The following is a 27,505-nucleotide window of genomic DNA, read 5'->3' on the forward strand; positions in this document are numbered from 1 at the left end:
GTAGTATATTTTGCACCCTCTCTTTATTAAAGGTGTCCTGAAGGGAAGTAGACGTGTAACATAAGCATGTTTTTTTTTCAAATGCTTGTTTAAAGTCAAATATAGGTAAGACCCTTAGTAGCCCTAGATGAGGGGCATGGAGAGAAACTTTAAAACAATCACAAGTTAGTCTAAGGTAAAACTGTTTCTCATGGTCTTACTTCAAGCCCTGTATCTTGTAGTCAAAGAGTTTGTCATAAAACACTGTAATTAGCATATATATGATAAAATACAGAAATTTATTTCCAGAGTTACAAAAAGAATTGTTCCTGAGTTCATCAATCATTGTAATTCAGGTGTCTTTGTATAAAGTTCATGATTCAACCAACATATCCCATGTTAACTGAATCCATTTCTATGTTCCCTACCGATTTTTATTGTGAAAACAATTTTTTAATTTTTTGTTGTATTTTGGTTAAACCTATCATTCCATAAAACTTACTAAAATTGCAGACAGTTTTTCTGGAATCAGAATGAATTTAAGGTTTCATTTTAAGCAGTGAAAAGAAACGCATTTTAAGCAATAGTTAACTTGCTGCAGTTAATGATAATTACTAAGTGTTTTTTTTAATGAAAGTTTTATAGATGGTCTGGTTTTAGTATTCAGGACATTTTAATATCCATGTTATTTGGAAATAGAGAAGATAGTCTTCATATTTCCCAGCAAAGTTGGCATTTTAACTTTTTTTAAAAAAAACAAAAGAAATCTAATGACTCAAATTGTACTTAGAAACTTCGTGACATGTTCTTATTTCCAAAATATATATATAGTATACTGTGAGAACCATTTCTCATATATTGCCTTATTCTGTTGCAGTAAACTTACTGTCTAGGCTTTTAGGATTCTGACAACGGTGTAAAAATGTATGTTTTGCAAATTTAAATCATAGTTACTAAATTATTTAACATCTTTTGTAAAGTGTTTAATTTATTTTTAATGTCAAAGCTTTTCTGTATTGTTTTCATGCAACCAAATAATGGAAATCTATGCTGCATTCATTCCCATCAGAATTGTATAAAAATTCCTGACAGCTTGCATGAGTAAATGTGAAACCTAATTTTGTTGTTCAATAATGGGCTTTTGTGTGTTTTTTCCTAGCTTTAGTGTTCTGTAGACAGAATTTTATTTTTTTCTAAATAAAGTCGAATGGATGGTTCCCTTGACCATATTTTATTTTATTTTTTTAAGATATTAATAAAAGAGTGAGAAATCTAGCTTATGTTTAAGAAAATAAACTTGACTTTGGTGGATAAAATCAGAGCAACAAAGAAGTATTGTAATCCTGCTGAGAGAAAGAATAATTATGGTAAGCTATCACTAACAAAGGATTGGTCTAATCCTTGTAGCATTTTTTCTTATTTTAGTCATATTTTATCAGTGACTCTTACAAAGAGTGTGTACAAGCAAGCAGGTAATGAAATCTGATAGAAGTATTACAACATTGTTTTGTTTTTTGCTCCTTTAGATTTTGGAGTATGACTTAGTTACTTGAAGTTTCAAGCCCCTGCATAATGAGCCCTCTCTTCACCTTATCTATTCTATAACAAAGAGTTAGGTTTGATAACAAGGTTTTCATTTAGGTGATTTTTTTAAAGTGTGTAAAAAAACACATCATGGCCAACAAGTCATTTTTATGTTCCTGCAAGCAGGAAATCAGTAATAGTCATAGTCGCCTGCTTTCACCCTTAAAGTAACACTAGGAATGTGCTCAGGGGCTCATCCTGAAATTTAGCATTCCAATACCATGGAATTCTAAAAAATACATTTGATCCATTCAAATATACATTCCAATAATAACAGACTGAAATCCAATAACTAGTAATTGGTAATCATTGAATTGATGATCAGCTTTTTAAGCAAAACTTTATTACCTTTCAGGAAAAAAATATACAAAAAGCAAAGAGAAAAAAATAAAAAAATGGGGAGACTAGGGAAAAAGCAAAATCAGACACAGGAAAAGGGTATATAAAAAAGTAACTCCTGAGTTGTAACTTCTTTCATCCTAAAGTAGTCTAATCATCAGTACCTAAGATTAGGGGGGCATTTTTTCAGTTTCAACCCAAAAATCCAGGAGTGATCTCCAAGTATAGAAATGAAGCTAGATGAGTCTTTTCTTTAATCAAATCAGTTTTTTTGTCATCTCCACCAACTACATTAATTTCACCTTTCTTCTATTGTGGTATATAAGTCCTTCCATCTCTGCGCCTAAGAGAAGCCTTGCTGCTGTTGTCTTTCTATAAGAACAAAGAACCATGTTTTGTTCTTACCTGTTTATCCATCAAACCTTAAAAGAAAAGCCTCTGACTTTATTTATACATTCAGGTTAAGAATTCTCTGAGTTAAATTATGTATCTGACTCCAATAAAGTCTTAGCTTTCTTACATGCCCATCAGAGGTGATAAAAAGTGCTTTCAGATTGTGTACATTTCCAACATTTGACACACCCATATACATGTTTGACAATTTTAGCAGGTATTACATGCCAAAAGTACAACTTATAAAAGTTCTGTTTCAAGTTATAATCCAGAGTTGAACATTAACTTTTATCTGCATTTTTACTTACCAAAGTTTCTTACACTGACCTCTCTCTAGAAGACCTGATTTTCTTATAGAGTCAAAATCATTTTTAAGGATAAATGTTTGATGTGTTGATGTTTAATAAATTTATAGGCCGCCCAATCCCGAAGGACTCCAGGCGGCTTACAACAATATATTTAAAAATAGAAGTTAAAAACACAGAAACATAGATTAAAAAGACCACAACATACACTCAGTCTAATTGGGGCTAGAACTCAAATCGTGAGTTCAACAGCCCGAGGCCTGCCAGAATAGTCAGGTCTTAAGAGCCTTACGGAAGGCCATGAGAGTGGGTAGGGTCTGGATCTCTGGGGGCAGTTTATTCCAGAGGGTCGGAGCGGCTACAGAGAAGACCCTCCCCGGGTAGTTGCCAGCCAACATTGTCTTGCTGATGGAACCCGGAGAAGGCCTTGTCTGTGCGATCTTATTGGTCGTTGGGAAGTATGTGGCAGAAGACTGTCTCGCAGATATCTGGGTCCTAGGCCATGTAGGGCTTTAAAGGTGATAACCAGCACCTTAGTTTGCTTCACTGGGTAGAAAGCTGACTTATCTTTTGGGGAAATCTCTTCTGCTGATGATTTTGTACTGAATGGAAAATTTTCTCTGGGAACACATGGAGTTGAGGTGTAGTATGTACATTCCCTTAAGAGAACTTGGTCACCAGCATCTCTTAACATCTGTAGGCTTTACATATGGCCTTTGAAGGATCATCCTTAATTCCTGACTGCTCCATGTAGAGTTGGAAATTTTGTTTTACCTGAAATTGTGTTGTGCTAAGAGGTAAACAGATACCAAGAGCCTAAACATTCCTTTGCAAACATAGGCTGCATTCAAGCAGCAGCTTCTTGTGGTTAGGATAGAACCAGCTAGATGAATTTCAATGGGGACAAATGCAAAGTCTAACATTTGGATAGGAAAAATCTAAGCCGTGCATACAGAGGCAAGTGGACAGGATGACATACTGAACAACAGTATTCAAAAAGAATTGCTATTGGTGAATCACAAATTAGACATGAGCAGCAAGGAAAGGGAAATGCAATGGAACAATCAATGTTAGCACCATAATCAGCATTAACATAATTGTATTGATCAAATTGCATCCACAATAATATGCTGGTTCTGGGTATTGCATTTTAAGGAGGACATAGAAAATCCCTTGGAAAGAGCATAACTAAAATTGGAGAATTAGGTCATAATGCTAATGAGAAACGTGATATTTTTAGCAACCAGTTTTAAAGAGCCTGGCTGTCTTCATTTCACTGCTTCATTTCATATGTAGTAAGGGAAATGTTTTACATTATTTTTAAAAATGGGACAGTGGCTCAATTTTGATGTTGCATTAGATAAATAATATAGATGATGGATGGATGGATGGATAGATGATTGATTTGATTTTGTTTGTTATGAAGATAATTTATATGGCCACCTAACTCACAGTGATTGGATAGCTTGTGGAAGTAAAATCCCAAATTCAAAACCTCCATATGATAAGCCAAACCATTTGATGGGCTTCATACCATCCTGGGGTTCCCAGGCCTACTGGCAAAACCATATCCATGGCCTTCATACTGTCAAAGTGGGAGCTAGTTTTACCTTTCCATGGATGTGGCAGCTACTACGAAGAAGAACCTTCTCTGTCCCACTAGGTGGACCTCCTTAAGCGAGAGTATCCATAACATCCCCTGCCTTTCCACTCTGGTGAGTGTGTTTGGTGGATGTAAGTGAGTCCTTGAAATCACCTTCCCCCAGGCCACCTAGGATTTTAAAGGTGACAACCAGCGCCTTGAAGTGGACCCGGAAGCAAATGGGCAACCAATGCTGATTTCCTGCAAGAGATGTGACACATGCAAATCCTGACTTGCACAAAACCACGTGGGCTGCATATTTTGAACCAAATGGAAGCTTCCGAATATTTTTCAAGGGCACCCCCAGATACTTCACATATATAAAAAATTAACTCCTTAGGTCTTAGGACAAATGCAAGATAGAGTGACTTATTTCCTTCCATGGGAAATAATGTGTCAATACTAAGAACAAGCCCAGGGCATAGCCAAATGAGTAAAAGAAGTAACTTTATTGATGGATCATGTCAGATAAAGGCAGTATTTTTGCGCGGGGGAGGGGGATGTTCCTCTCAGCTGTTCCTTTAGATATCAAAGCCCATCTTGGTGAAGGTTTCTTAGTGCAAGATTCAGTTGAAGGGTCTTTTATGTCTAAAACAACAAATGTGTCATACAACAATTATGCAGATTTATGTACAAATAGGTACAGAACACAGAGAAGCAAGTATTTTCTTTCTTTTGGATTGCCGGGACAGAATGTTGAGGTGTTTTGACCTTCTTTATATCACAGACATTTCATATTTTAAAAGTATTATTGTGTCCACTTGTTTGCACGTCAAAACATTTTACACTTGACGCTTGACTGTTCCATGCTTCCGTGTGTCTGGGTATGCATGTTGTATGTACTAATAGCATTTAGACTTCTATACCACTTCACAGTGTTTTACAGCCCTAAGTGGTTTACAGCATCAGCCTATTGTTCCCCAACAATCTGGGTCCTCATTTTACCCACTTCGGAAGGATGGTAGGCTGAGTCAACCTTGAGCCTGGTGAGTTTCGAACTGCCAAATTGCAGGCAACCGGCAGTCGGCAAAAGTAGCCTGCAGTACTGCATTCTACCCACTGTGCCACGGCAGGATGTAAATTGATGGAGAAGGGATCAACTGTCAGATTATTCTACCTTTCTCAACACAATAGAAATTGTGGCACTTAAGGAAATGTAGAGAAGGTAGGTTCAGAAGAAGAAGAAAAGCATTTCTCAGTGTAAAGCACTTTAAACTAGGAGGCTCACTGCCTCCTGAAATAGTGATGGCTCACCTGCCCTTTGGGAAGATGTTGTTGTTGTATTCATTAAATGCCCGCAGCCTTATCTGGTGGATCCTACTCGGAAGTGGGATTGTTCTTATAATGGACATAGTCCATAGAAATAAGAAATGATTTAATTGTCTAAGCTCCATGAAAGAGGTGCAGAATAAATTAACTTCCAGCAGGACTATTTCTTTACCAGTAGTCCTCAACTTGCAACCATTCATTTAGCGACTGTTCAAAGTTACAGCAGCAATAAAAAATGAGATTTATGATTAGTGCATTGGCACTTGTATTTATGACTAGTGCTTGGGTCACGTGTTCAAAATCCAGGCATTGGCAAATGGCATGACGGTTGCATCACCACCAGATCATGTGATCTGTGATCTCCATTTACAACAGGGGTGTCAAACTTGTGGCCCAGTCGGGCGTGTCACTTGCTGGCCATGCCCATCCCTGGCTTTGTGAAGGGGAGAGGGGAGTCGCAATATGTCACGTGATGACCATGTGACGCTGTGAGTTCGGCACCCCTGATTTACAACCTTCCCAGTCAGTTTCTGACAAGCAAGGTCAATGGAGGAAGCCACTTCATAGCCACATACTTCCCTGAAGAACTGCAGTAATTCGCTTAACAATCATAGTAAAAAAAGATTGTATAATCTAATGTGATTCTAATGTTGCCTTATTTAGCAACAGAAATTCTGGTGCCAGGGGTGTTGCGTGCACATTGATTTATGCATGTGGGCACTTGCGTGGACACTTTTGGCACGCAAGGACAAAAAGGTTAGCCATCACTGGTCTAGCAATTTTTTTTAATTTTCTTGGTCTTTTTGAGGTCCATTTGCCGGATCATCAGTGTGTATACACAAACACACACACACACACACACACCCCTACACACACACAGAGAGAGCACAAAATCATTTGAGGAGTAAGTTCTCTGTCCATGAATGACAATATACTTACAATAGAAGTAACCCCTTCAACTTTATGGCAACTTATATCCTAATAAGCATACACGGACTAAAAGCTCCCCAAATTAGTATTAAACTCTTTCTTAAAAACAATTTTAAAAATAAACCCCATTTTTAAAAATGTGACTGCAATTACTGTGCATGTTTGAAAAAGTGAGGAAGATGAGAAAAATTAACAGTATTTTAATTTTATCCATAAATAAAATTAAACATTTAGTACATATTACAGTGATTGAAATTAATACAAATGTAAACAGTAAAAAAATTATTTCATATAACAACTCTAAAATACATTAGACCATGTAAAAAATACATCTCAGTTCTTAAGTGTTTTAAACACTAGAGGAAAGTGCTTGTTTAAAGATAATATTGCCATTTATTATTAATCCAGAGCATCAAGTTTACTTAAATGAAAATAATTCCTAGCACATTTGAATTCTTTCTATAACAATGTACCTCAGGTTGAGATTTAATATTAACTCAGTTTGAATTGCTCCGTTACATTATTTCTCAAGCCCTGCAAGCCATTTATTCTAACCCTTGAAAAAGATTGACATTTCATGACCATGCTATATAAGCACTATATCTATGAACCTGAACCTGGGTAGTTTATTACTAAAGGATGCACTTCAGTTGCCATGTTGCTTGTTCTGCAAAATAGCTAATTTAGCCTATTGAATGCACTGGGATGTATATGATTTTGTTTTTCAGGAACAGACAATTTTTTCAGGCTAGGGAATTTATTGGCGATTTCAAAAGCATTGCAGGTGATTTCATAGAATGACTGCAGGAATGGCTGCTATGGTGGAAGTTCAGGCACAAGACATGTATCTGTTTCCCACTACACCATTGGTGGGATTCAAATAATTTAACAGCTAGTTCTCTGTCCTAATGACCAGCTGGATAGGTGTGGCTCATGTGACTTGTGGGCGTGGCCAACTCAATGTCATTCAGGTCAATGGGCACTTCACATAAGCTGTTAAAATGTAATAAGGGTTAACCAAAGAGGCAGTTTCTATAAGCAGAGCAATAAAGATTAGGCTAAAAACAACACCAGAATGTTTCCTTCCTGCCTTCTTTACAGGATTAGCCCTGTAAAATGGGAAAAAAACAAAAGAAGATTTCTTCCAACAACCGGTTCTTTGAACTGCTTAGAAAGTTTACAACTGATTCTCCCAAATAGGTGCAGACTGACTGAATTTCACCACTGCACAACTCATTCCAAATTCAAAATAACAATAGCAATAGCACTTAGACTTATATACCACTTCATAGTGCTTCACAGCCCTCACCAAGTGGTTTACAGTGTCAGCATATTGCCTCCAACAATCTGCGTCCTCATTTTACTGACCTTGGAAGGATGGAAGGCTGAGTCAACCTTGAGCCTGGTGAGATTCGAACTGCTGGCAGTCAGCAGAATTAGCCTGCAATACTGCATTCCAACCACTGCACCACCACAGCTCTTATCATCCCAGTAAATTTATGGCAGGTTGTTTTCTGTTCTGTTTTGCAATAGTTTATCTTTTTTTCAGGGCACACTGGAACATGTTTAACTAATCACCTAACTACTGTAATTCTCATTTTCAAAGAGAAAATGCTTATTTGGAACTTGGAATATTTTAGAATCTGCAGCCTGCCTGCTTTTACTGCATTTCAGTTTCAGTGCTGATGTATAGACTCTGGCAAACATCAAGGCCACTGAGAATTAGCATCCTTTGGCACACCACTGCCTTTCCTATTATTTTTTTACCATTAATTTTACACCGTTATTTTGTGTACTACAGGAGGAGCCTTTAAGTTCTATAGGACCTGTAGACATACATATAAATCAATTCCATTGCTTCTCATTTTCTGACCATTAATCGTCTCTAATAATAAAAGCTCCTGAGACTAGAGACAAGTTTTCCCTTCTTAGGAACTACTTCTTCAAAAAATAGTTTTGAATGAGAAGGGTAGCGCCATTTTAAAGAAAGCACTTAATGTTTACATAGAATAGCTTTCTACCATTTAAAAAGAAACCTTTGCATGTCCTATCCCTCTCAAAAAATCTATACACTTTCTAGAAATGTGACTGAAAACAAAAACATTTAAATTTTTACTTTACATTTATAGTGTTTCCAGGCTTCAGAATTCAGTAAAGTTGTACCATTATAAAGAAATACATATTATCAATGAGATCTATAATCAAAGATAATGATTGAATATTACAACACAGAACTTTGTTTTTATCAAACAAGTATGCCTCAATCATGCATTTTTTATAGGCACCATTTTAGAAAAAGTGGTAACAACTGTTTTATCTTTTTGCTGTTAAATCTGGCGCAAATTACTTTATATATGTCACTTCATACATTTTGTTACAATCTATGCACTACTTAGCGTTGTATTTTAAATCAGTGATAAGCTCTTACATTTATTTGTGGTATTTTAGCGCATATAATCCTAAATCTTCAGTGAAAATAAGAAACAGACCATTATTCTCTTATATACTTCTGGAAAGAGTGTGAAAAAAAGAAAAGATTTGAATCTAGCAGTGTTATCCTTGCCTGTAGTTTTGAATTATAATCACATTTCGGATGATCAAAAAGATACTTATACTGACTTCCCTTTCTGATAAAGAATTTAAATATTTCCATTTTCCCACTAGAATTTTATTTAAAAATATTTGGAAGACATTATAATGCTACACGCACACACGCACACTCAGTTTGCTTTGCATTTTGTTCATGTTTCCATTATCCTGGCTGTTCTCCAGAAAATAATTCTGCTCTAGCTTTCAAAATGTTCTTGTAATCACTTTCAGAAATCCTTGCCTCCCTTAAACAATGCGAATCTTATTTGAAGAGCCAGATTAAGTGAGGTAAGAAAATGTACTGCTCATTTCTCTTCTCAGACCACAGCAAGCCTAATTCATTCCAGATGTCAGGGCAGAGTAAAGTTCATAAAACAGCATCTAAAAGAACTGGAAGAAGTTGCGTTGACAACCCTCATGGGGGTTGTCCTTGGAAAGCAAGTAGGATACTATTAAGTATCAGTCTCCATTAGTGTATATTAATTCTATGAGAACTTGGGATATTGCTCATCTCATGGTTTAAATATTAAACAATTATAATTGTGTATTATGCAGGGATCCCAAATTCCCCTCCTTTACTGAGATGTCAGATGATTGTCCTTATGTTCCTTGCTCATTAGTTCTACCTTAGTGCTTCCAGCCTCCCGAGTTGCAAGCTCATGATCAATCAACCCGAGTTGGTGCAAATTGAGAAGAGAATCAGCAATAATCCGGGCAGTCGTCTTCTGGTAGCCCCCAGAGGTCACCATCAGGATAGGGATTTGGTGCTTTCGAGCAGCTCTGAACACAATTTCGTCTCTTTCGATAATGCCCTGGAAATTTACAATACCAAAAGTTGAAACAGCAAATATTGAATTTCCTAACAATCAACTGTACAGGTCATAGTTTTACAATATTGCATGTACTTTACACCAATATCTTTTGTGAATTAAATATTACTAGCTGTGATTACTTGTGAGCCGTTTACCAATAAAAAAGACCTAGGAGCTGATCAACAGCCAACGAAGCAAATAGTTGACAATGAATTTTTGAATTCCTGCATTCTGTGTGTCAAAGTAAGTCCTTTCAGCAGCTACATGAGGTGTATTATTGAGGCAGTAAGGATGGATCACATCAGATCTGGCATGAAATGTTGAGCATTTTTTTAATTCTCTCTGTATCAAGCAGACAGGATCTCACTTTCTTTGCAAACGTTTAACAGATAACAACTGCTAGCAGTGAAACTTTTTCCCCAGAACCATTCCAGGCAAAGCAGTAGGAAAATCACCAGAATTCTGAGAATAACATCTAAATTAAATAATGCAGCAACACAAGCCTAGTGCCTTTCTGCAACTCCTTAAACCACTTGCATTTCCCCACAAGACTGTGTGCCTTAACCGCAAAGGACAGGTGTGGATCCTGGAGAAAGACACAGCTGCTTTAAAGAGTTGCAGACAATGTACCTTCTTATGTTCCCATACTCTCATAATATTTTTGGAATAACATTTGAGCACTACACAGCCCCAGTCAATAATTGAGGAGACATAGAGTACGTAGCACAAGATAAAAACATTCAATAGTTGAGAGTAGAAACACAGAAAAAGAAATATAAAAAATGAGATTAACTCAGGAGGTGAAGTAGGGCTGAAATAGGATATCAGAATACTGAGGTGGGCGCCATAGTTCAGATACTGACAAGCTCCTACATCCCACTGTATTTTAATAAACAAATATTTTGTGATCTACAAACCTCAGGTGAAATAGCTAAGCCCCCCAGAGGATCACCATCCAAAATATCAGTTCCAGCGTTGTAGATAATAATGTCAGGTCTCATTTCATTCAGTGCACCTTCCACGTGTTTTTTTACTTTTTGAAGGTATTCAAAGTCTTCTGTGCCCCAGTCCAATTCAACTCTCCGTTTTATGGCTCCTAATAATTACAAGGATTATACACAATTAAAAGGTGGTGGGAAAGATAAGGAATAAGAATAGAAAAAACAGCTTTTGACGCTAAGGATACACATCTCTTTAGTCATATCTAGGAGGAAACTATTTAAAATAATGTACCGTATTTTTCAGAATATAAGACGAACCTTTTTTCCTCAAAAAAGAGGCTGAAAATCTGGGTGCATCTTATACATGAAATACAGCATTTTTTGCCTCCCGAAACTCCGTCCCTTCACCAAAATGGCCATGCATAGGAGGCTTTCAAAGAGCTCCTGAGGGCTGAGGAGGGTAGAAATTAGCAAAAAACTGGCAGTTTTTTGCTCAATTCCCCCCCCCCCAGCAGCACTCTATAAGCTTCCTAAAGGCTATCCATGCCCTATTTTGATGAAAAAAACGGGACCGCTTTTGCAAAAAACGCCATTTTTGAGAGATTTGCAGAGTATTTTTTAGTTTGCCTCTTTTTTTTAGTTTGTCTCTTCAAAACCTTGGTGGGTCTTATACTCTGGTGCATCTTATCCTCTGAAAAATATGATAAATAACCCCTCTTTGAACCTTACAAGTAAACATTAATGGTTCATTCTGTGAATAGGATTTTTGGTTTTTGACTTCATTCAAATATACTGTGGTAAATAGGTTTTTAAACATTTACAGTGTAAATCTACAGAATTTACTTAAGAGGTAACCCCCACAGATTGCAGTAAATTTTCAGGGAATAATATTAAATTATGAGTGTAATAATTTCATGATTACAAATTAGATTGCACTAATTAGATCATATTAATTTCAAACACACTATCTACTTACGTTTAGCAAGTCCATCTCCTGGATAAATATACCTGTTGTAAACATCCATAATATATACTCTCCTATCTTCCAAGAAGTCTCTTTCATGCCCATTTCCCTACAAGTTGAAATAATAAAAACGCATTAATTTGGCCAAAACATGTTGACTTTGGTTCTTTTTTTTAATATGTAGGTTAAAACAACTTTAGCTGTTTATTGTGATATAACAGAATGTGATTGTGTGGGACTGTTATTGATATCAAGATTAATTATAGCAAGCACCTATTATAGGATTCCTCCTAATTGTTAATTCTAATAATTTTGAATTATTAGACTGTTCTAGTTCAGCTTCTATGTTCAGACCTACATATAGCATTCTTTCCAAATATGAATTTGGCAAAGCATAGGGAACTACTGTTTTTCCATCCTATATTTTTTCTTCTCACCTTTAAGACACTTTTATAAGATCATTTTTACTCAATGTCTGCAATTTTTAAGTTCCCTGGAGATGACAATTAATTATAGGTGGTCCTCACTTAATGACCACTTATTCAACAACTCTTCAAATTTGTGACCTTGGAGTTCCAGCCATCACCATCTGCAACCTTTAATGGTTTCTGATGGGCAAAATCAATTGCAGGAGGTTGCCAACAGTAACCACATGATGTCCTTGCTTAACAACTAAAGTAATTTGCTTAATGATGAGTGTGCCAGCACAGGGGATTTGTCAGAAACACATGTCTAATCCACCATAATAATGTTATGCTATATAACAAATGTGGTAAACCATTTGCACTGCTTATTCCTTTTCCTTTTAGTATTAAACTGACAACAGGCCACACATTTTATGGATTATAATTTTAGTATAGTTAGACCATGTATAATTGACAGACTGGTGTTTATCATAGATTTTAGTTATTTATTATTTTATACCAGAATTTTTAATTATATATTTACGGAGTGGTTTTATTCTGGTCTCTGGACCATGACTGTAATAATACATTGAATTGAACAATGAGTGGTAATTTGCTTAATGATGGTAACTGGTAGTGCCAGAACTTCCATCATTAAAAGACCTATCACATGACATTGTTTTTTATGATCGGGCTGCTTATTAGCAACAGCAATTCTGATCCCAATTGCCTAGTTAACTGAGGAATATCTATATTGCATTAAACATTACTTGTTAAGTTTTGCTTTGTAAAAATATCCTGAACCTTCCAGTTGAGCAATTAAGTTTCTTTATGACAGTATGTCTCAGGACATTTTAATTTGATCACTCACCTGATGTGCATCCAAGTCGATAATAGTTGCCCTTGAAACTCCTTCTACTCTTTCAAATAAAAACTGAGCAAAATAAATCAAAAATAGGAAAGAAAAAAAAATTCAAAATTAAAGCACAAATTTTGTACAACATTGCTATAAACATTTTAAAGAAATTTGTCATATAAGGCATATATCATGGGCTATTTATTTTATCACTATAATACAGAATATCCATTTGAAAACACTCCCAACATTTCAAATAGTTTGCACTGAAATTTACTTCTTTTCATTCATAAAACACACAGGGAAAAAGCAACATCCTAGTCATCTATTCAAGAATCTAGTTCACACATCCTGCTCAAGTTAACATTGATAAGCTTAGTTTGTTGTATTAATCTTTCAATTACGGTTTGTAAGTTACATCTTCTTTCTTTCGATATACCATGTTAAGTCTCAAACACTCTAATATATGAACAATGTTTTGTATAAACTCCATAAATATATGTATTATTTCTCATCTCTTTACCAATTCCCAATTGTTTGTAAAAAGCTAAAGAAAAAAATCCCAAAAGTAATCAATCCTGACTGTTCTTTGGAAGGACAGATACTGAAGCTGAAACTCAAATACTTTGGCCACCAAATGAGAAGAAAGGACTTGCTGGACAAGATCCCGATGTTGGGAAAGATTGGAGGCAAAAGAAGAAGAGGATGGCACAGGATGTGATGGTTAGACAGTGTCATCAACGGAATGAACATGAATTTGGGCAAACTCTGGGAAACAGTGGAGTGCGGGGAGGAGGGCGCTAGTGTGCTATGGTCCTTAGAGTTGCAAAGAGTAAGACACAACTTAGCAACTGAACAACTCAAGAGAAACAGGCATGACCTTAACCAAGCAGGTTTGGTCATGGGTTACTGCCTCAATCATCTCTGTTGAGCTGTTTGAGCTTTTTTGTGTATAGTACAAAATTTTGTTGGATTCTGTACAAGATTTGGGAGGGGGGCTTTTGTGTTACTATCTCTGGCTCCTTCCCTTATCAATAAAATCATTCAGTCTTAATCATAAGCACACTCAAAAACTTTACTCGTGTTGTAAAATTTGGTTTCCACCCCGTTTGTCGATCAAGTTATGCTGGCTTAGTTCATACACAATGCTGAACCAAGAGGTTACAGGCTACAATTACTGAGTTCAATTTTATGCTAAGCCAAAACAAGCCAGGATCTGTGAACACAGTCAAATAACCTTGTGATAATTGTGTCAGATAATATTGCAGGAAGAAATGAAGTATATAGACGTTAATTTAATCCTTGGGGAAAGGTACATCCTTAGAGAAGGATTATCTTATTTCCTGATCTCTCTCAAGCGGAAGAAAATTATTTTCATTACATAAATTACTAAGAACAAAATCAGTTATTGATTTTGCAGATGTGAGACAGTTTTGCATTTTCTATCAAGAATCAAACTTTTTGCTTACCTTTATAGTCAATGAGATATCAGCATATGCACAGAAGCCTCCACCCTTATCACTTGAACAATGATGGAAGCCACCACCTGGAGAAAGAAGTAGAAAATCTGGTGTATCTACCGTATTTCCCTGAAAATACAGCCTACTCAGAAAATACCGTATTTTTCGGAGTATGACACAACTTTTTTCCTCAAAAAGAGGCTGAAAATCTGGGTGCATCTTATACATCGAATACAGCTTTTTGCCTCACGAAGCCACGCCCCTTCACCTAAAATGGCCGTGCATTAGTGGTGGGGTTTAATTCCCATACCGGTTGGAACGGAGCCGGCGTCATCCTCATGGACGCGCGCAGTGCGCACGTCTTAGTGTCTCCGCAACGCTCCAGCTGCTCCGCGGAGCATCGCGCAGGCACTGTACGTGCCATGCACCTGTGCGGAAGCGCAGAAGCCTTTAAAAACTGGTAAGGAGCTCAGGTGGGTGGGTGAGCCCTCCAGAGCACCGTACCAGAACAGTATCCTGTGCTCCGGGGTGGCTCCAGTACGCTCGTACCGTGGCGTACCGCCTGCAACCCACCACTGCTGTGCATACTCTTATGCAGGCTTTCAGAGAGCTCCTGGGGGCTGGGGAGTGCAGAAATGAGCAACAAATGGGCCATCCCCCCCACCCCCAGCAGCACTCTATAAGCCTCCATAAGGCTATGTATGCAATTCTTTTGATAAAAAACAAGCCCGTTTTAGCAAAATATGGGTCATTTTTTCCTCATCCCCCCCCCCAGGAGAACTCTGCAAGCCCCCCCCCCCCCCAAGGCTATTCATGCTTTAAAAAAAAAAAAACTGGGCCCATTTTCGTGAAAAACGGGCTGTTTTTGGGAGATTTGCAGAGTGCAAAAACTTTTCCCCCCCTTTTGGGAAGCTCTTTAACTGATTGATGAGAATTACATTGATAAAGTGCCAGCAGAAACAAGGTGCTGCAGATTGTCAGTGATTTCCTTCTCCAGCACATGGATAAATACACCTGGAAACATCTACCAACATACCTACTCTCTCTCTTTCTCCCTCCCTCCCTATCTACTGTATTTCTCTCCCTCTCTATTTCTTTCTCTCTATCCCTCTACCTACCAACTTACCTACTCTCTTTCTCCCTACCTATCTACTGTATTTCTCCCTCTCTTTCTATTTCTCTCTCTCTATCCCTTTATCTACCTACCTACCTACCTACCTAGCTACCTACCTAGCTACCTACCTAACTATTCTCTCTCTCTCCCTACCTACCTACTGTATTTCCCTCTCTTTCTCTCCCTCTCTATCCCTCTATCTACCTACCTACTTTTTTAAAAAAAATGCCTCTTCAAAACCTTGGTGCATCTTATACTCCGAAAAATATGGTAAGCCCTAACTTGATTTTTACACGTGCCCAATATCAGCCCTACCACCCCCGAAATATGCCCTAATTAAGACCCAGCCCACTCCAGGGTGCACAGGTAAAAATTAAGCTAGAGTAGGGGGAGGGAGTTTGAAGCTGCCCTATTATTTACCTATGGACAGTTGCAGACAGGCCTCGCACACCTCAATCCATTTCTTTTGCTGCAGTCAGCAAGGCTTTCCTGAAGGCCTCTGTAGCTGATAACAGAACTCTGGATCAATCCGGAGCTCTGTTATCAGCTTCAGAGGCCTTCAGGAATGGCTTTCCTGAAGGCCTCTGATAGCAAAAAAGAGGCTGGGGCAATGTGCACAAGTGAGGTGATTCAGTGGACAACATCCCCCTGAAAATAAGACCTGGTGCCTTTTTTTGGTGGCAAAAAAAATATTTCATTTCATTTCATTTAATAGATTTATAGGCCACCCAATCCCGAAGGACTCCGGGACAGGGTCTTATTTTCAGGGAAACATGATATATATCTGTATCTATATCTACACACATACACACCCCAGATGGCTGTAAGTAGGTAAGAGGCAATGAGGTTATATTCTAGAACTAGCCAGACACCCGAGCTTCGCTACAAAACTATGTGATCAGGCTTCATAAATTGACACTTAAAGCTTGAAAAGTAATGTAGAATGTGTATCCTTAGCATCAGAGCATGTTAATATACGGGAACTGGCAGTTGGAACAGAGTTCTTTTCATGTGGGGAGGGGAAGTAGAATGTCTAAACTCCCAGCCCACAGGCCGGATGAGTCACATGCTGGCCACACTCATATAAGGCAACTGGCAGTTGGAACAGAGTTCCTTTTAGGTGGGGAGAGGGAGTAGAACATCTAACTCCTTAGCATCAACATGTGTTAATATAATACTGTATAAGAAATATTGATGATCTGATGGTCATTTTGAAAAATCCTTCTTAGCGAGCACCTAGAAGCCAAGAGGAACATACCTGCGCAATTTCAAGTTAGTAGGCTTTACAGTTCTGGAGAATTTGTGATGAGTGAGTGGTATTTGGCTTTTATATATACAGATTGGTTGTGATAAAGGAAGTAAATCTATTCCTACTTACCAATATTAATTGCCCATCCTCGCTCAATAGCCAGTTTCCCTGCCTTAAGATAAAGAGAAGGGGGGGAAAAGCATTAGCTTATGAAAAGTATCCCCCCCCTCAAAGAATTCTGCAAACATTTAAGCACGGTTGTGAAATTAAACCCTTCCTATTTACTCAACCAGAATGCATGGGATTTTGAACTTCAAAGTGAAATTTCTATTAACCTGCTTTCTTTGGAAGAAGTTGAGAGATTTTTAAGGGATTCAATGAGTGCCCTTTGCTTTTACAAGATTTAAGGTGCAATTTCATTTAATAAAACCATCCCAAACACCCACAAATATTAAAAAGGAGACAATATTTTTGGCCACCCGCACTGGATGAAGTTCTGAGGGCCATAAGAGATATTCTTTTCACACTTCTTTGATGCCTTAATATTAAGGTCCTTAATATAAAGGAAGTAGGTAAAATCTGGAGAACCACTAACAATCAGAATTTTAAAATGGCTGCATTTAAATGATGCAGTGAATAAAAAATAACTTGTATCAAATTCAATTGTTGTTGATTTCTGGTTCAATGGGCTATGCAAGCTCAGGAAAGCTGGATTAAGTTGAGAAAGCAATGATAAAGAGTCATGGTGGAGAAGTTGTTAGACTGCAGGCTACTTCTGCTGACTGCCAACTGCTAGCAGTTTGGCAGTTTGTATCTCACCAGGCTCACGGTTAACTCAACCTTCCATCCTTCCGAGGTGGGTAAAATGAGGACTCAGATTGTTGGGGGCAATTATGCTGAGTCTGTAAACTGCTTAGAAAGGACTGTAAAAGCACTATGAAGCAGTACATAAGGCTAAATGCTATAAAGTTACTGATGGGTCACTCTGCCATGTGAATGCAGCTGAGATGGGACAAGATCTGAGTTTTATAAGAGTTTCTTTCATCAAGTTGATCATTTCCTTCTTATTGCTTAGACCAATGTGCAGATTTGTTCAGCTTTAGAAACCAAGTAAGACATGCTTACCATTATTGTTCCTCCTGTTTGGGTTCTCAGAGGCCTGAGCACTTTCCTCTGAACAAGGAAATTTGGCATAAAAAGGACTGGCGGGATTTCTGTAATTGTAGCCACTACAAAGGACCACTGGAAGAAGAGAAGGAGGAAATTATATGTATGTATGCATGTTTGTGTGTGTGTATGTATGTGTGTGTGTATGTATGTGTGTGTGTGTGTGTATGTATGTATGTGTGTGTGTGTGTGTGTGTGTGTGTGTGTGTGTGTGTGTGTGTATATATATATATATATATATCCAAATCTGACTCAAGATTAATTTTTCTCAATACATTTATGCATGTCTACCCAAGTCACACTTATTCAAATCAAGAGATTTATACCAAATCAGCATTTGTAGGATGAGAGCCTGCAAAGATATGATCCCTTTACAACATAATTTAAATGTACTGACTCCGAAGTAAGTCCAATCAAGTTAAACTGGGCTAACTCAAAAAAGAATGGCTAATAATTCAACTGTAACATTATTACTATAGCTGTATGCAAAGGAAAAGCATTTATTTATTTCAACAATGTAGATCACCACAAAAAACATATGCGACATTCTTACAGAGGCGTAAAAAGTTGATAAACAAAGAAGAGCAGATTAAGGCTGGATTCTAGATTGAGAAGATGACTTATGTTCCTGATTTTTCTCAGCCATCCTTCCCCTTATAAAATAGTCCTCGACTTAAGACCGGTCACTAAGTTATATCTTATCTGAAAAGGGGGACTTAGCCTTTCCTTTTCTGCAAAATCACACCTACAATGGACAATGCATTTATACTTATGACCACTGATTTTGCTTAATGAATGCCCCATTCACTTAACAACTGCTGCAAAAAACTAAAATCCCACGCTCATGTGACCAACCCCTCTCTAACAACCATAATGGAGGGGTTCATTACAGTCATAAATCGAGGACTATCTGTAGTTATGTCTGTCTAAAAATGATTTGAGATAACTGTTCCTTTTTTCCTGCATCCCCCACTTGTTCCAGAGGTCCCCATATAATCTAGATTAGAGACACACCAAGCAGGTAGGCATCCAAGAAGCCACATAAGAACAGAAAAAGGAAGAGGGGGAAAAACCACAGGTTCATCTGCCTTCTGCTTATTCAATCATCTGAAACAGCCCACAACTATATTATGTATTTTTTTTTCCATGTAGACAGACCACTTAGCTTAGAACAATGTTTTTTACACCTCACTTTATGCCCAACTACAATTAGATAACTGTGTTTAACTGGTGAAGAAAAATATTAACAGCAAGAACATTCTGCAAAGGCAAAAGTATTGAGCAGCAATGAATGACAATGATTTCAATTGCTGGATGGAGCTAATGTAGCAACAGCACAACTGAAAGGACAAGGCAACAAATAACTAAGCTGTATTCTAAAGATAGGACTTTCCACTGTATGGCAAAAGCACGGAATCTAGAATACCTCTTCAAAACTTTCTGATATATATGCTTGTGTAAGCAATAAAAAATGGTAACCAATATTCAAATATTTTGCATAACTTGTAACCAAAATTAATTTGCAAACTGTGACATTCATCACTGCCTGAGAGAGGGGAGAAAGAGGAGAGAGGGAGGGAGAAGAGAGAGAGAGGAGAGAGAGGGAGGGGGAGAGAGGAGAGAGAAGAGGGAGTGAGAGGGAGAGATGCAATATACGCTAGGGAGGAAAGATTTTTAAAACGTTTCACTGAAGATGACATCATACCTTTAATCGATTCAAGTAATGTCTTGTGTGAACTACTAAAAGGTCCTCTTCGGTTGCCTCTCGAGCCGGTACAATCAAGTCATCTGTAATTAAATTTGCTTCTGAATTTTAAAAAAAAAAGGGGGGGGGGTATATGGAGGGTTAATAAATGATACACAAATAAGATTCACTTTTACAACACTTTGAAAGCCAAGCCAAACTCAATTTTTTTAAATTTTAAGTAAAAAACTTATGCTGGATCAAATAAAAAACCTACTTAACCTTAGATGCTACTATATTTTCAGGTTTCCACATGCTATTCAAAAAGCTGATTTTATCCTTTAAAACTCATTATTACTTTGATTCCCAGGCACTTTCAGGGCCCTCTCTCCCACATCACGGGTGCGATTCCGCCAGTTTGGACCAGTTCGGGTGAACTGGATGCTAATTTTGCATCTGGTTTGCCAAACCGGTAGTTGGAAGGACTGGCTGGCCTTGCCCACCCCTCCCCTCCCCTCCCAGGACTCTCCACATGGCGTGTTCATCATGCCAGTTAAGTGCAGGGCCCGCGCAGAGGCTCCGGGAGGGTGAAAAACAGGCCTGCTGGATGTTCTGGAAACGGGCAGTTTCCAGACTCCGGAGGGCCTCTGGAGCCCAGGGGAGACCGCTTTCGCCCTCCCAGAGGCTCAAGCAAAACTTCCGGAGCCTGGAGAGGGCAAAAATGGTCCCACCCCACCCCCGCAGTGGTGCAGGAGGCCGAGTAGGCCATGCCCCCATGGCCACGCCCACCCAGCAACTGGGCAGAGAACTGGTTCCTAAATTTTTCAATCCCACCCCGTTCCACATGGAATGTGGGTGACATGCATTCTTCTCATGGAGGGGGTGCCTCAGATCCACCACTTTAGTTTTGGGGAAGAGAGGGACCAATAGCAATAGCAATAGCAATAGCAGTAGACTTATATACCGCTTCATAGGCCTTTCAGGCCTCTCTAAGTGGTTTACAGAGAGTCAGCATATTGCCCCCAACAATCTGGGTCCTCATTTTACCCACCTCGGAAGGATGGAAGGCTGAGTCAACCCTGAGCCGGTGAGATTTGAACCGCTGACCTGCTGATCTAGCAGTAGCCTGCAGTGCTGCATTTAACCACTGCGCCACCTTGGCACCTAGGTAGGCATTCTCATTGGTTGCCCCTGCCCTCTTGAACACTCTCCTTCCAGAGATCCCTATGGCCATGGCATGACAAAACCACGCTCGACTAAGCCGCACCCGATTAAACCGCGTCGCTGATGTCATCAACAGGGCGACAACAGTGAGCGCGGAGAAAGAAGGACGCTTTAAATAGCGCTTTGAAAGCAAGCCGATTCAAGGGTTAGGTTTAGGGTTAGGTTTAGGGTTAGGTTAAGGGTTAGGGTTAGGTTAAGGGATAGGGTTAGGTTTAGAGTTAGGTTAAGGGTTAGGATTAGGTTAAGGGTTAGGTTTAGGGTTAGGTTAAGGGTTAGGGTTAGGTTTAGGATTAGGTTTAGGGGGGTTAGGTTTAGGGGTTAATTTTAGGTTTAGCGTTTACAGAGTGCTTCTGTCTCCGCGCTGTTGTCGCGCTGTTGATGACGTCAGGTACGCGGTTTAGTCGAGCGCGGTTTTGTGGTGGAACCCCCTATGGCTCCTGCCTGCAATTATTCGTGAAGGCTAATTCTTAGGGTCTAACATGGCTTGCCTGGTATCCTTGAAGGATGGGGCTATTTGGGTGTATTTAAATTAGCTACTGTCTTTTTTATCCATGATGATTCTATGATGCTATGCTTTTATACTTTCCTGGCTGTGAATCATAGTGTCATTTTGAAGTTGGCAATACAAACCAATAGATCAATCTACAAATTAAATGCTTGTGGGATATGTTTTTCCCTACAGCTCTTTCCCACTGAGTCTACGGGAGAGAAATGAGGTCATCTACTAGCATGGGTTGGCATTCATGCCAGGGAAACTGAAGATCCTGCAAATACAATGACTCCAATGTCCTGCCAGCTTATTTTTTGGCTATTCTAATATTGGAATTCTCCTGGCAGCACATTTTTCCCGCAGCTTCCCAAGAGAATGTTGATGAGGTTGGAGATCCTTCTCCAAGGGCAGCTCTGAGATTCTGCCAAGAGAAGATAGGATAATGAATCCTATCATTCCTAAATATCATAATTTGAATGCATACCACAGATTTCCCCAAACAAATATCTCAACAAACGTTGAAAACATTTTTATCCTAGACAATGATGCCTACTGTATAGCTGACTAGGGAAGAAAGAAGCGATAGTCTAACTTACTTGGGAGCAGGATGGATAAAAATCTATGATTTTTTTAAAAAAATGATTTTTTTTATTTTAATCAAATTTATTTTAATAAAAAGCTTTTGGAGTAAAAAAATCTATCTAAAGATAGTTTTCTATTTAAGATACATTAATGATTTAGTTTATTCAGCATGAAATGGAGCTTAGTTATGCAGCATGAGGCTGTATGTTCAGCAATATTTACATTTTTGGTAAACTCATTCAATGAATCCAAGCTCTGCAAGCTGAATAGGAAACCTTCATTTTGTTTGCAAATAATAATATTAAAATATTCTAACTACCAGCAAGAATGAGTCCTTACAGAGCACCTGTCATTTCAGATCCATCATGGCAGCACCTGCTACCCGCCATGTCCCTCACCTTGTTGTGTCACTGCCACATCACCAGCCGTCCCATTAAAGTGAATGGGACTGTCGGTGAGTCAACAGTGGGTCAGAGGAGGAACTGCTGCGGGACAGAGATGACAGTTGCTCTTTAAAAATTATGATTTAAACTGAGTTGATTTAAATCAAGCCTTTTTACTAGTGATTTAAATCGGGATTTAAATTTAGAGAAAGAAAGAAAGAAATCTAGAGAGTATTAAGTTCACTTTTAGGAGTTACTGGAACAATTTTAGTCTTAGCCTTTCATACAATTTCTGTTCACTGCCATGTTTAGCAACTATTTATTATTTATTTATTATTATTTATTTGTCTTGTATGCCGCCCACTCCCGGAGGACTCCGGGCGGCTCACAAAAGACAAGGGAAAGAGGGGAAACGAGACAAAGACAACATATTAAAAACAAAACCAACATTCACAATTTCCGTGGAGGTAGATGCTTCTCACCTCCCCCCAGCCTGCTGGAACAGCCAGGACTTGGTGGCTTTGCGGAAGGCCGGGAGGGTAGTAAGGGTCCGGATCTCAACAGGGAGCTCGTTCCAGAGGGCCGGAGCTGCAACAGAGAAGGCTCTCCCCCGGGGAGTCGCCAGCCGACATTGGCTGGCAGATGGAATCTGGAGGAGACCTAACCTGTGCGATCTAATTGGTCTGAGAGAGGTAATCGGCAGGAGGCGGTCTCTCAGGTACCCAGGTCCGATGCCATGTAGGGCTTTATAGGTAGCGACCAGCACCTTGAAGCGGATTTGGAGACTAATAGGTAGCCAGGGCAGCTCGCGGAGGATAGGTGTAACGTGGGTGTACCTTGGTGCACCCACAATCGCTCGCGGCTGCATTCTGGACTAAGTGGCCTGGCAAGCTAATTTGGGGACCAGGTTTTCTTCTTTTATTTAAAGGCTGTGTTCATGTAAAACATAGTTGCTGTGTTCACGTGATACACTAGTCCCAAATAAATAAACCATATTATGATTTAATGTGAATGGGTTACTTAAAAAGCAACATCTGGATTCCCATAAAACTCTCCATTGCAATCTCCCAATTCCATTTAGTCTAGCCTAGTGTGTTGCGAGTGCCTAGCCAGATTCTTGGTGGTGAGTATCAAAGGTTCCAGGATCCAATCTTTTGATCCGTGCAGCATTTATAAACTGGACAGGCTGAAAAGCAACTGGCTGCATATCTTGGTTATATTGAATATATTGTTTCTTCACAGTAAATCAGATGAATGTCACTCAAACCCAGCCTCAGAATGTTTCTATTGTTCCCCCTGCTCTACTTTCCCTCATGAATGCCGTAGAAGCAAACAGAAATATGTGCACAGCCTTACAAATATATATTCCCTACCTTTTTTTTTCCTTTGCAAAACATCCTGAGCTCATAATTATGTAACTATTGTACAATTGAAGTGGCCTAAAATTCTAAATAATAAATAAACACAAACCTAATGATTTTGGAGTATTTAAATAGAATGGCCATCTGTTGCAAACATTGTAGGAGTTGATTTCTATACTAGGGAGAGGATGAAATTCCCATGTGATTACAGGTAGTCCTTGACTTATGAGCACAGTTGAGCCCAACATTTCTGTTTCTAAGCAAGACAATTGAGTTTTGCCCCATTTGACTACTTTTCTTCCCACAGTTGTTAAGTGAATCACTGCAGTTGTTAAGTTAGTAACATGGTTGTTAAGTGAATCTGGCTTCCCCATGGACATCGCTTATCAGAAAACCAAAAAAATGATCACATGACTCCTGGAAACTGCAACTGTCCTAAATACAAACCAGTTGTCCCAAATTTGATCCTGTGATCATGGGAACGCTGCAATGGTTTTCAGTGTGAAAAACAGTAACAAATTACCTTTTTCAGTGCCGTTGTAACTTTGAATTGTCATTAAATGAATGGCTGTAAGTCAAGGACTGCCTGTATATTAAACACTCTAGATACACAAGATATCCTATTTTCTCATTTGAAAATATCGGATATAAAAATTGTTATTTTTCTGTTTGCTTTTTTGCAAGCTGACTTCTCTAAGAGAGGACTAGTTTAATTTCCAACAACATTTATATCACTACTTTGTTTTTATTACCTTTCAAGAAATTTATTATTTTCCCCCATTTTCCGGCATCAAACGGATGCAGTTTCTCCAGGCCCAGAAATGAAATGTTGTAGTCTGGTGAATAAACAATAGGCCAGCAAGTGGACGGAGTATCTTGATATAGTTCTGTCCTATGAGGCCTTGAAGAAATAAATATGACATTAGACATTCAATATACTGATAGGTAAGAATAAACCACATTTCATACATATACTTCTGAATTACATAACCATTTTGCTACATTTATTAAGAATCTCATTTATGTTCATCACATTAATTTCCTTTAGAAACCAGCAGTGTTATTCAAACTGCAGGAAAAAAGTAATGAGCCAAAATAATTAAAGGCATTAAATTAATTTTATTAAGGTTAGGAAGCAAAAGGATAATATTTTAAGAAAATCTGATTTAAAAAATCTAAAATATACAGACTTATTTTACAGCATTTCTAAAACTATTACATTACCAAGTATTAAAACCAAAACAATAAATTACTTAATTTTAATTCATTAGTATCTAAAATTTAGGATAGCAATAGCACTTAGACATATAAAGTTTCACTTAAGTGACAGCTCTAAAATAACAAACATGAAAATAGGTAGTTCTCAACTTATCATTTGTTTACTGACGGTTTGAAGTTACAATGGCATGAATGACATGATGTGTCCTTGCACTTGCAATTGTCACAACATACCCATGGTCATGTGATCAAAATTCCACTTTTTGTCAGTTGGGATATATTTATGACAGTTGCAGCATCCCGGCTTCTGATTGCCATTTAACAACCTTATCAGGTGACTTCCAAAAAGCAGAGTCAATTGGGGAAATCAGATTCATTTAACAATTGCATGATTCACTTAGCAACTGTGACCAAAAAAAAGCCATACAATTGGGCATGGTTCATTTAACAACTCTCTTGCTTAGCAATGGAAATTTTGGGGTCAACTGTGATTGTAAGTCAAGGATATATAATTTCTTATATATGAATATAACAAAATTGTTTCTATCAAATAGTATCGTTTATTTCAATTGTTATGGAGTAAACATTTTACATACAAATGAACAGTTGCAGGAACTCAGGATGTCTAGTTTAACAAAGGGAAAAACTAGGAATGACACGATAGCGGTATTCCAATACCTAAGGGGCTGTCACAGAGAAGAAAGGATCAACCTATTTTCCAAAGCACTTGTGGGGGGGGGGGCAGGACAAGACGTAATGGATGGAATCTCATCAAGGAGAGAGCCAACCTAGAACTAAGGAGAAATTTCCTGACAGTGAGAATAATATAATTTATTTTATTTATTTTATTTATTTTGTCAAGCATGTATTAGATAACATATATGTATAAACATGATTTTGAATACATGAAATGGATACTAGAGCCGAGGTGGTGCAGTGGTTAGGGTGCAGTACTGCAGGCCACTTTAGCTGATTGTGATCTGCAGTTCAGCGGTTCAAACCTCACCGGCTCAAGGTCAACTCAGCCTTCCATCCTTCCGAGGTGGGTGAAATGAGGACCCGGATTGTGTGTGTGTGGGGGGCAAGTTGCTGACTCAATTTGCTAAAAAATTTGTAAACCGCTTAGAGAGGGCTGAAAGCCCTATGAAGCGGTATATAAGTCTAATAAATAAATATAATAAGGGAACATTAGGACAGGGACGGTAGGCACATTGGTGCGCTTATGCATGCTGCTTACAGACTTCTTTGGAATGGGGTGAGGTCAACAGTAGACAGTCTAAGGTTAAAGTTTTGAGGGTTTGGGGAAGAAACCAAGAGTCAGATAGTGCATTCCAGGCACTAACCATTCTGTTGCTGAAGTTCTATTTTCTGCAATCCAGTTAACTTTGAGTTTGTATCTATTAATAAGTGAAACGGCTTTCCTTTAGATGTTGGGGATGCTCCATCACTGGAGGTTTTTAAAGAAGATACTAGACAACCATTTGCCTGAGCAAGAGACTAGATAGAAGACCTCCAAGATCCCTTGCAACTCCCTTATTCTGTAATATTATGCTCATCTGAACACTTCACTTTCCCATTTTCTACCACGGGCGTCGGGGTGTTCACGCAGGCACCCACATAGGTGCACACCTACGCAACCCACGAACCTTGTGGGACGAAAAGTCCGTATCGCCATTTTTATAAACTCTCTTGAGCCAAGACATCCCAACAACTACCTCCAAGGCGTCTGTATTCTCAAGACTAGCATGTTATGTATAAGCCGCAGCCCGGGTGGTTAAAGGTTAAAAGAATTAAAGGAGTGTCGATCAAACTCAGGATTCAAGGTGCAGCTCCGATCCCAGGGGCAGCAACCTGCCGTCCCGAGCTCAGCCATTGTGAGAACATACAAATCCGTCCCAGCAACCGCTCCGAGGAAAGACGCGATGGAGACTCAGGACTCAGGTCTGCTTCCTTTCCTCCCGCAACCTAATATGCCGCCCCCCCCCCCCCGCCGCTTTGGCGTTGCCCCCCGTCTGGTCCCCCACCCGGTGGGTGTAGCTCTGCAGCAGCAGCTGTTTTCCCCCCTCCCTCCCCCGGGAGAAACAGCTCCTCGCCGGGGGATTCTCCCTCGCCGGGCAAACCCTGCGCCACCCCGTCTCCTGCAACTCACATGCTGCCCTAAAGCGAAGCTCCGTCCGAGCCCCCGACGTGTCGAAGTCCTGCCCGGGCAATGCTGAGCATGCCCAGTTGTTCTTGAGCACGCTCAGACTCTTCCAATGAGGCCACTTTGCCCTTATCTGAGCCTTGCTTGCCCTGCCCTCGGCGTTCTTAAAAACACAGGCGGGATGTGACGCTCCGTTGTGGCGTAGTCGGCAGGTTGTGTGAACCCGGAGTTCTTGTTCACCGAATCAGCCAAATTAGGCTCAAGTTGGGTAACTAAAATGCGAAAGTTGACTTATTTACGTAGTTGACATTCTGATTATTGATATTATTGACACTTTGATATTGATATTGTTTCCTGGTTACATATTTGTACCCTATGGCTATCATTAAGTGTTGTACTTTATGATTCTTGATGAATGTATCT

At 38.9% G+C, this 27,505-nt stretch overlaps 1 protein-coding gene across 2 annotated transcripts; it reads right to left on the reverse strand.

Moving 5' to 3' along the window:
• Positions 1–6,625: 6,625 nt before the first annotated feature.
• HDAC11 (histone deacetylase 11) lies at positions 6,626–27,409 on the reverse strand. Of its 2 annotated transcripts, none has more exons than XM_087708639.1 (10): positions 27,089–27,409; positions 24,474–24,622; positions 19,703–19,785; positions 17,956–18,072; positions 16,960–17,002; positions 14,477–14,553; positions 13,023–13,085; positions 11,760–11,856; positions 10,760–10,938; positions 6,626–9,842 (listed from the first exon to the last, which is right to left on the reverse strand). In XM_087708639.1, coding segments are annotated over exons 1-10 (1,047 nt in total). In that variant the 5' UTR covers positions 27,091–27,409; the 3' UTR covers positions 6,626–9,605. The 2 variants fall into 2 exon arrangements, with proteins under 2 accessions (XP_087564765.1, XP_087564764.1); XM_087708638.1 differs by having other exon boundaries at positions 19,703–19,803; positions 27,089–27,407.
• Between the last annotated feature and the right edge of the window lie 96 nt (positions 27,410–27,505).

This window comes from Thamnophis sirtalis, unplaced genomic scaffold (genome assembly GCF_051295495.1).
Source record: "Thamnophis sirtalis isolate CommonGarterSnake01/CBP01778 unplaced genomic scaffold, rThaSir2_p1.2 scaffold_3, whole genome shotgun sequence".
NCBI lineage: Eukaryota > Metazoa > Chordata > Lepidosauria > Squamata > Natricidae > Thamnophis > Thamnophis sirtalis.

Bases quoted from the DNA above. Each gene is read 5' to 3' on its own strand.
- HDAC11 (XM_087708638.1), bottom strand. The intron at 17,003-17,955 runs GTAAGCATGTCT...CTTTATCTTAAG, and splicing joins AAACAGGAGGAACAATAATG to GCAGGGAAACTGGCTATTGA. The intron at 9,843-10,759 runs GTTTGTAGATCA...GTAAATTTCCAG, and splicing joins GCTTAGCTATTTCACCTGAG to GGCATTATCGAAAGAGACGA.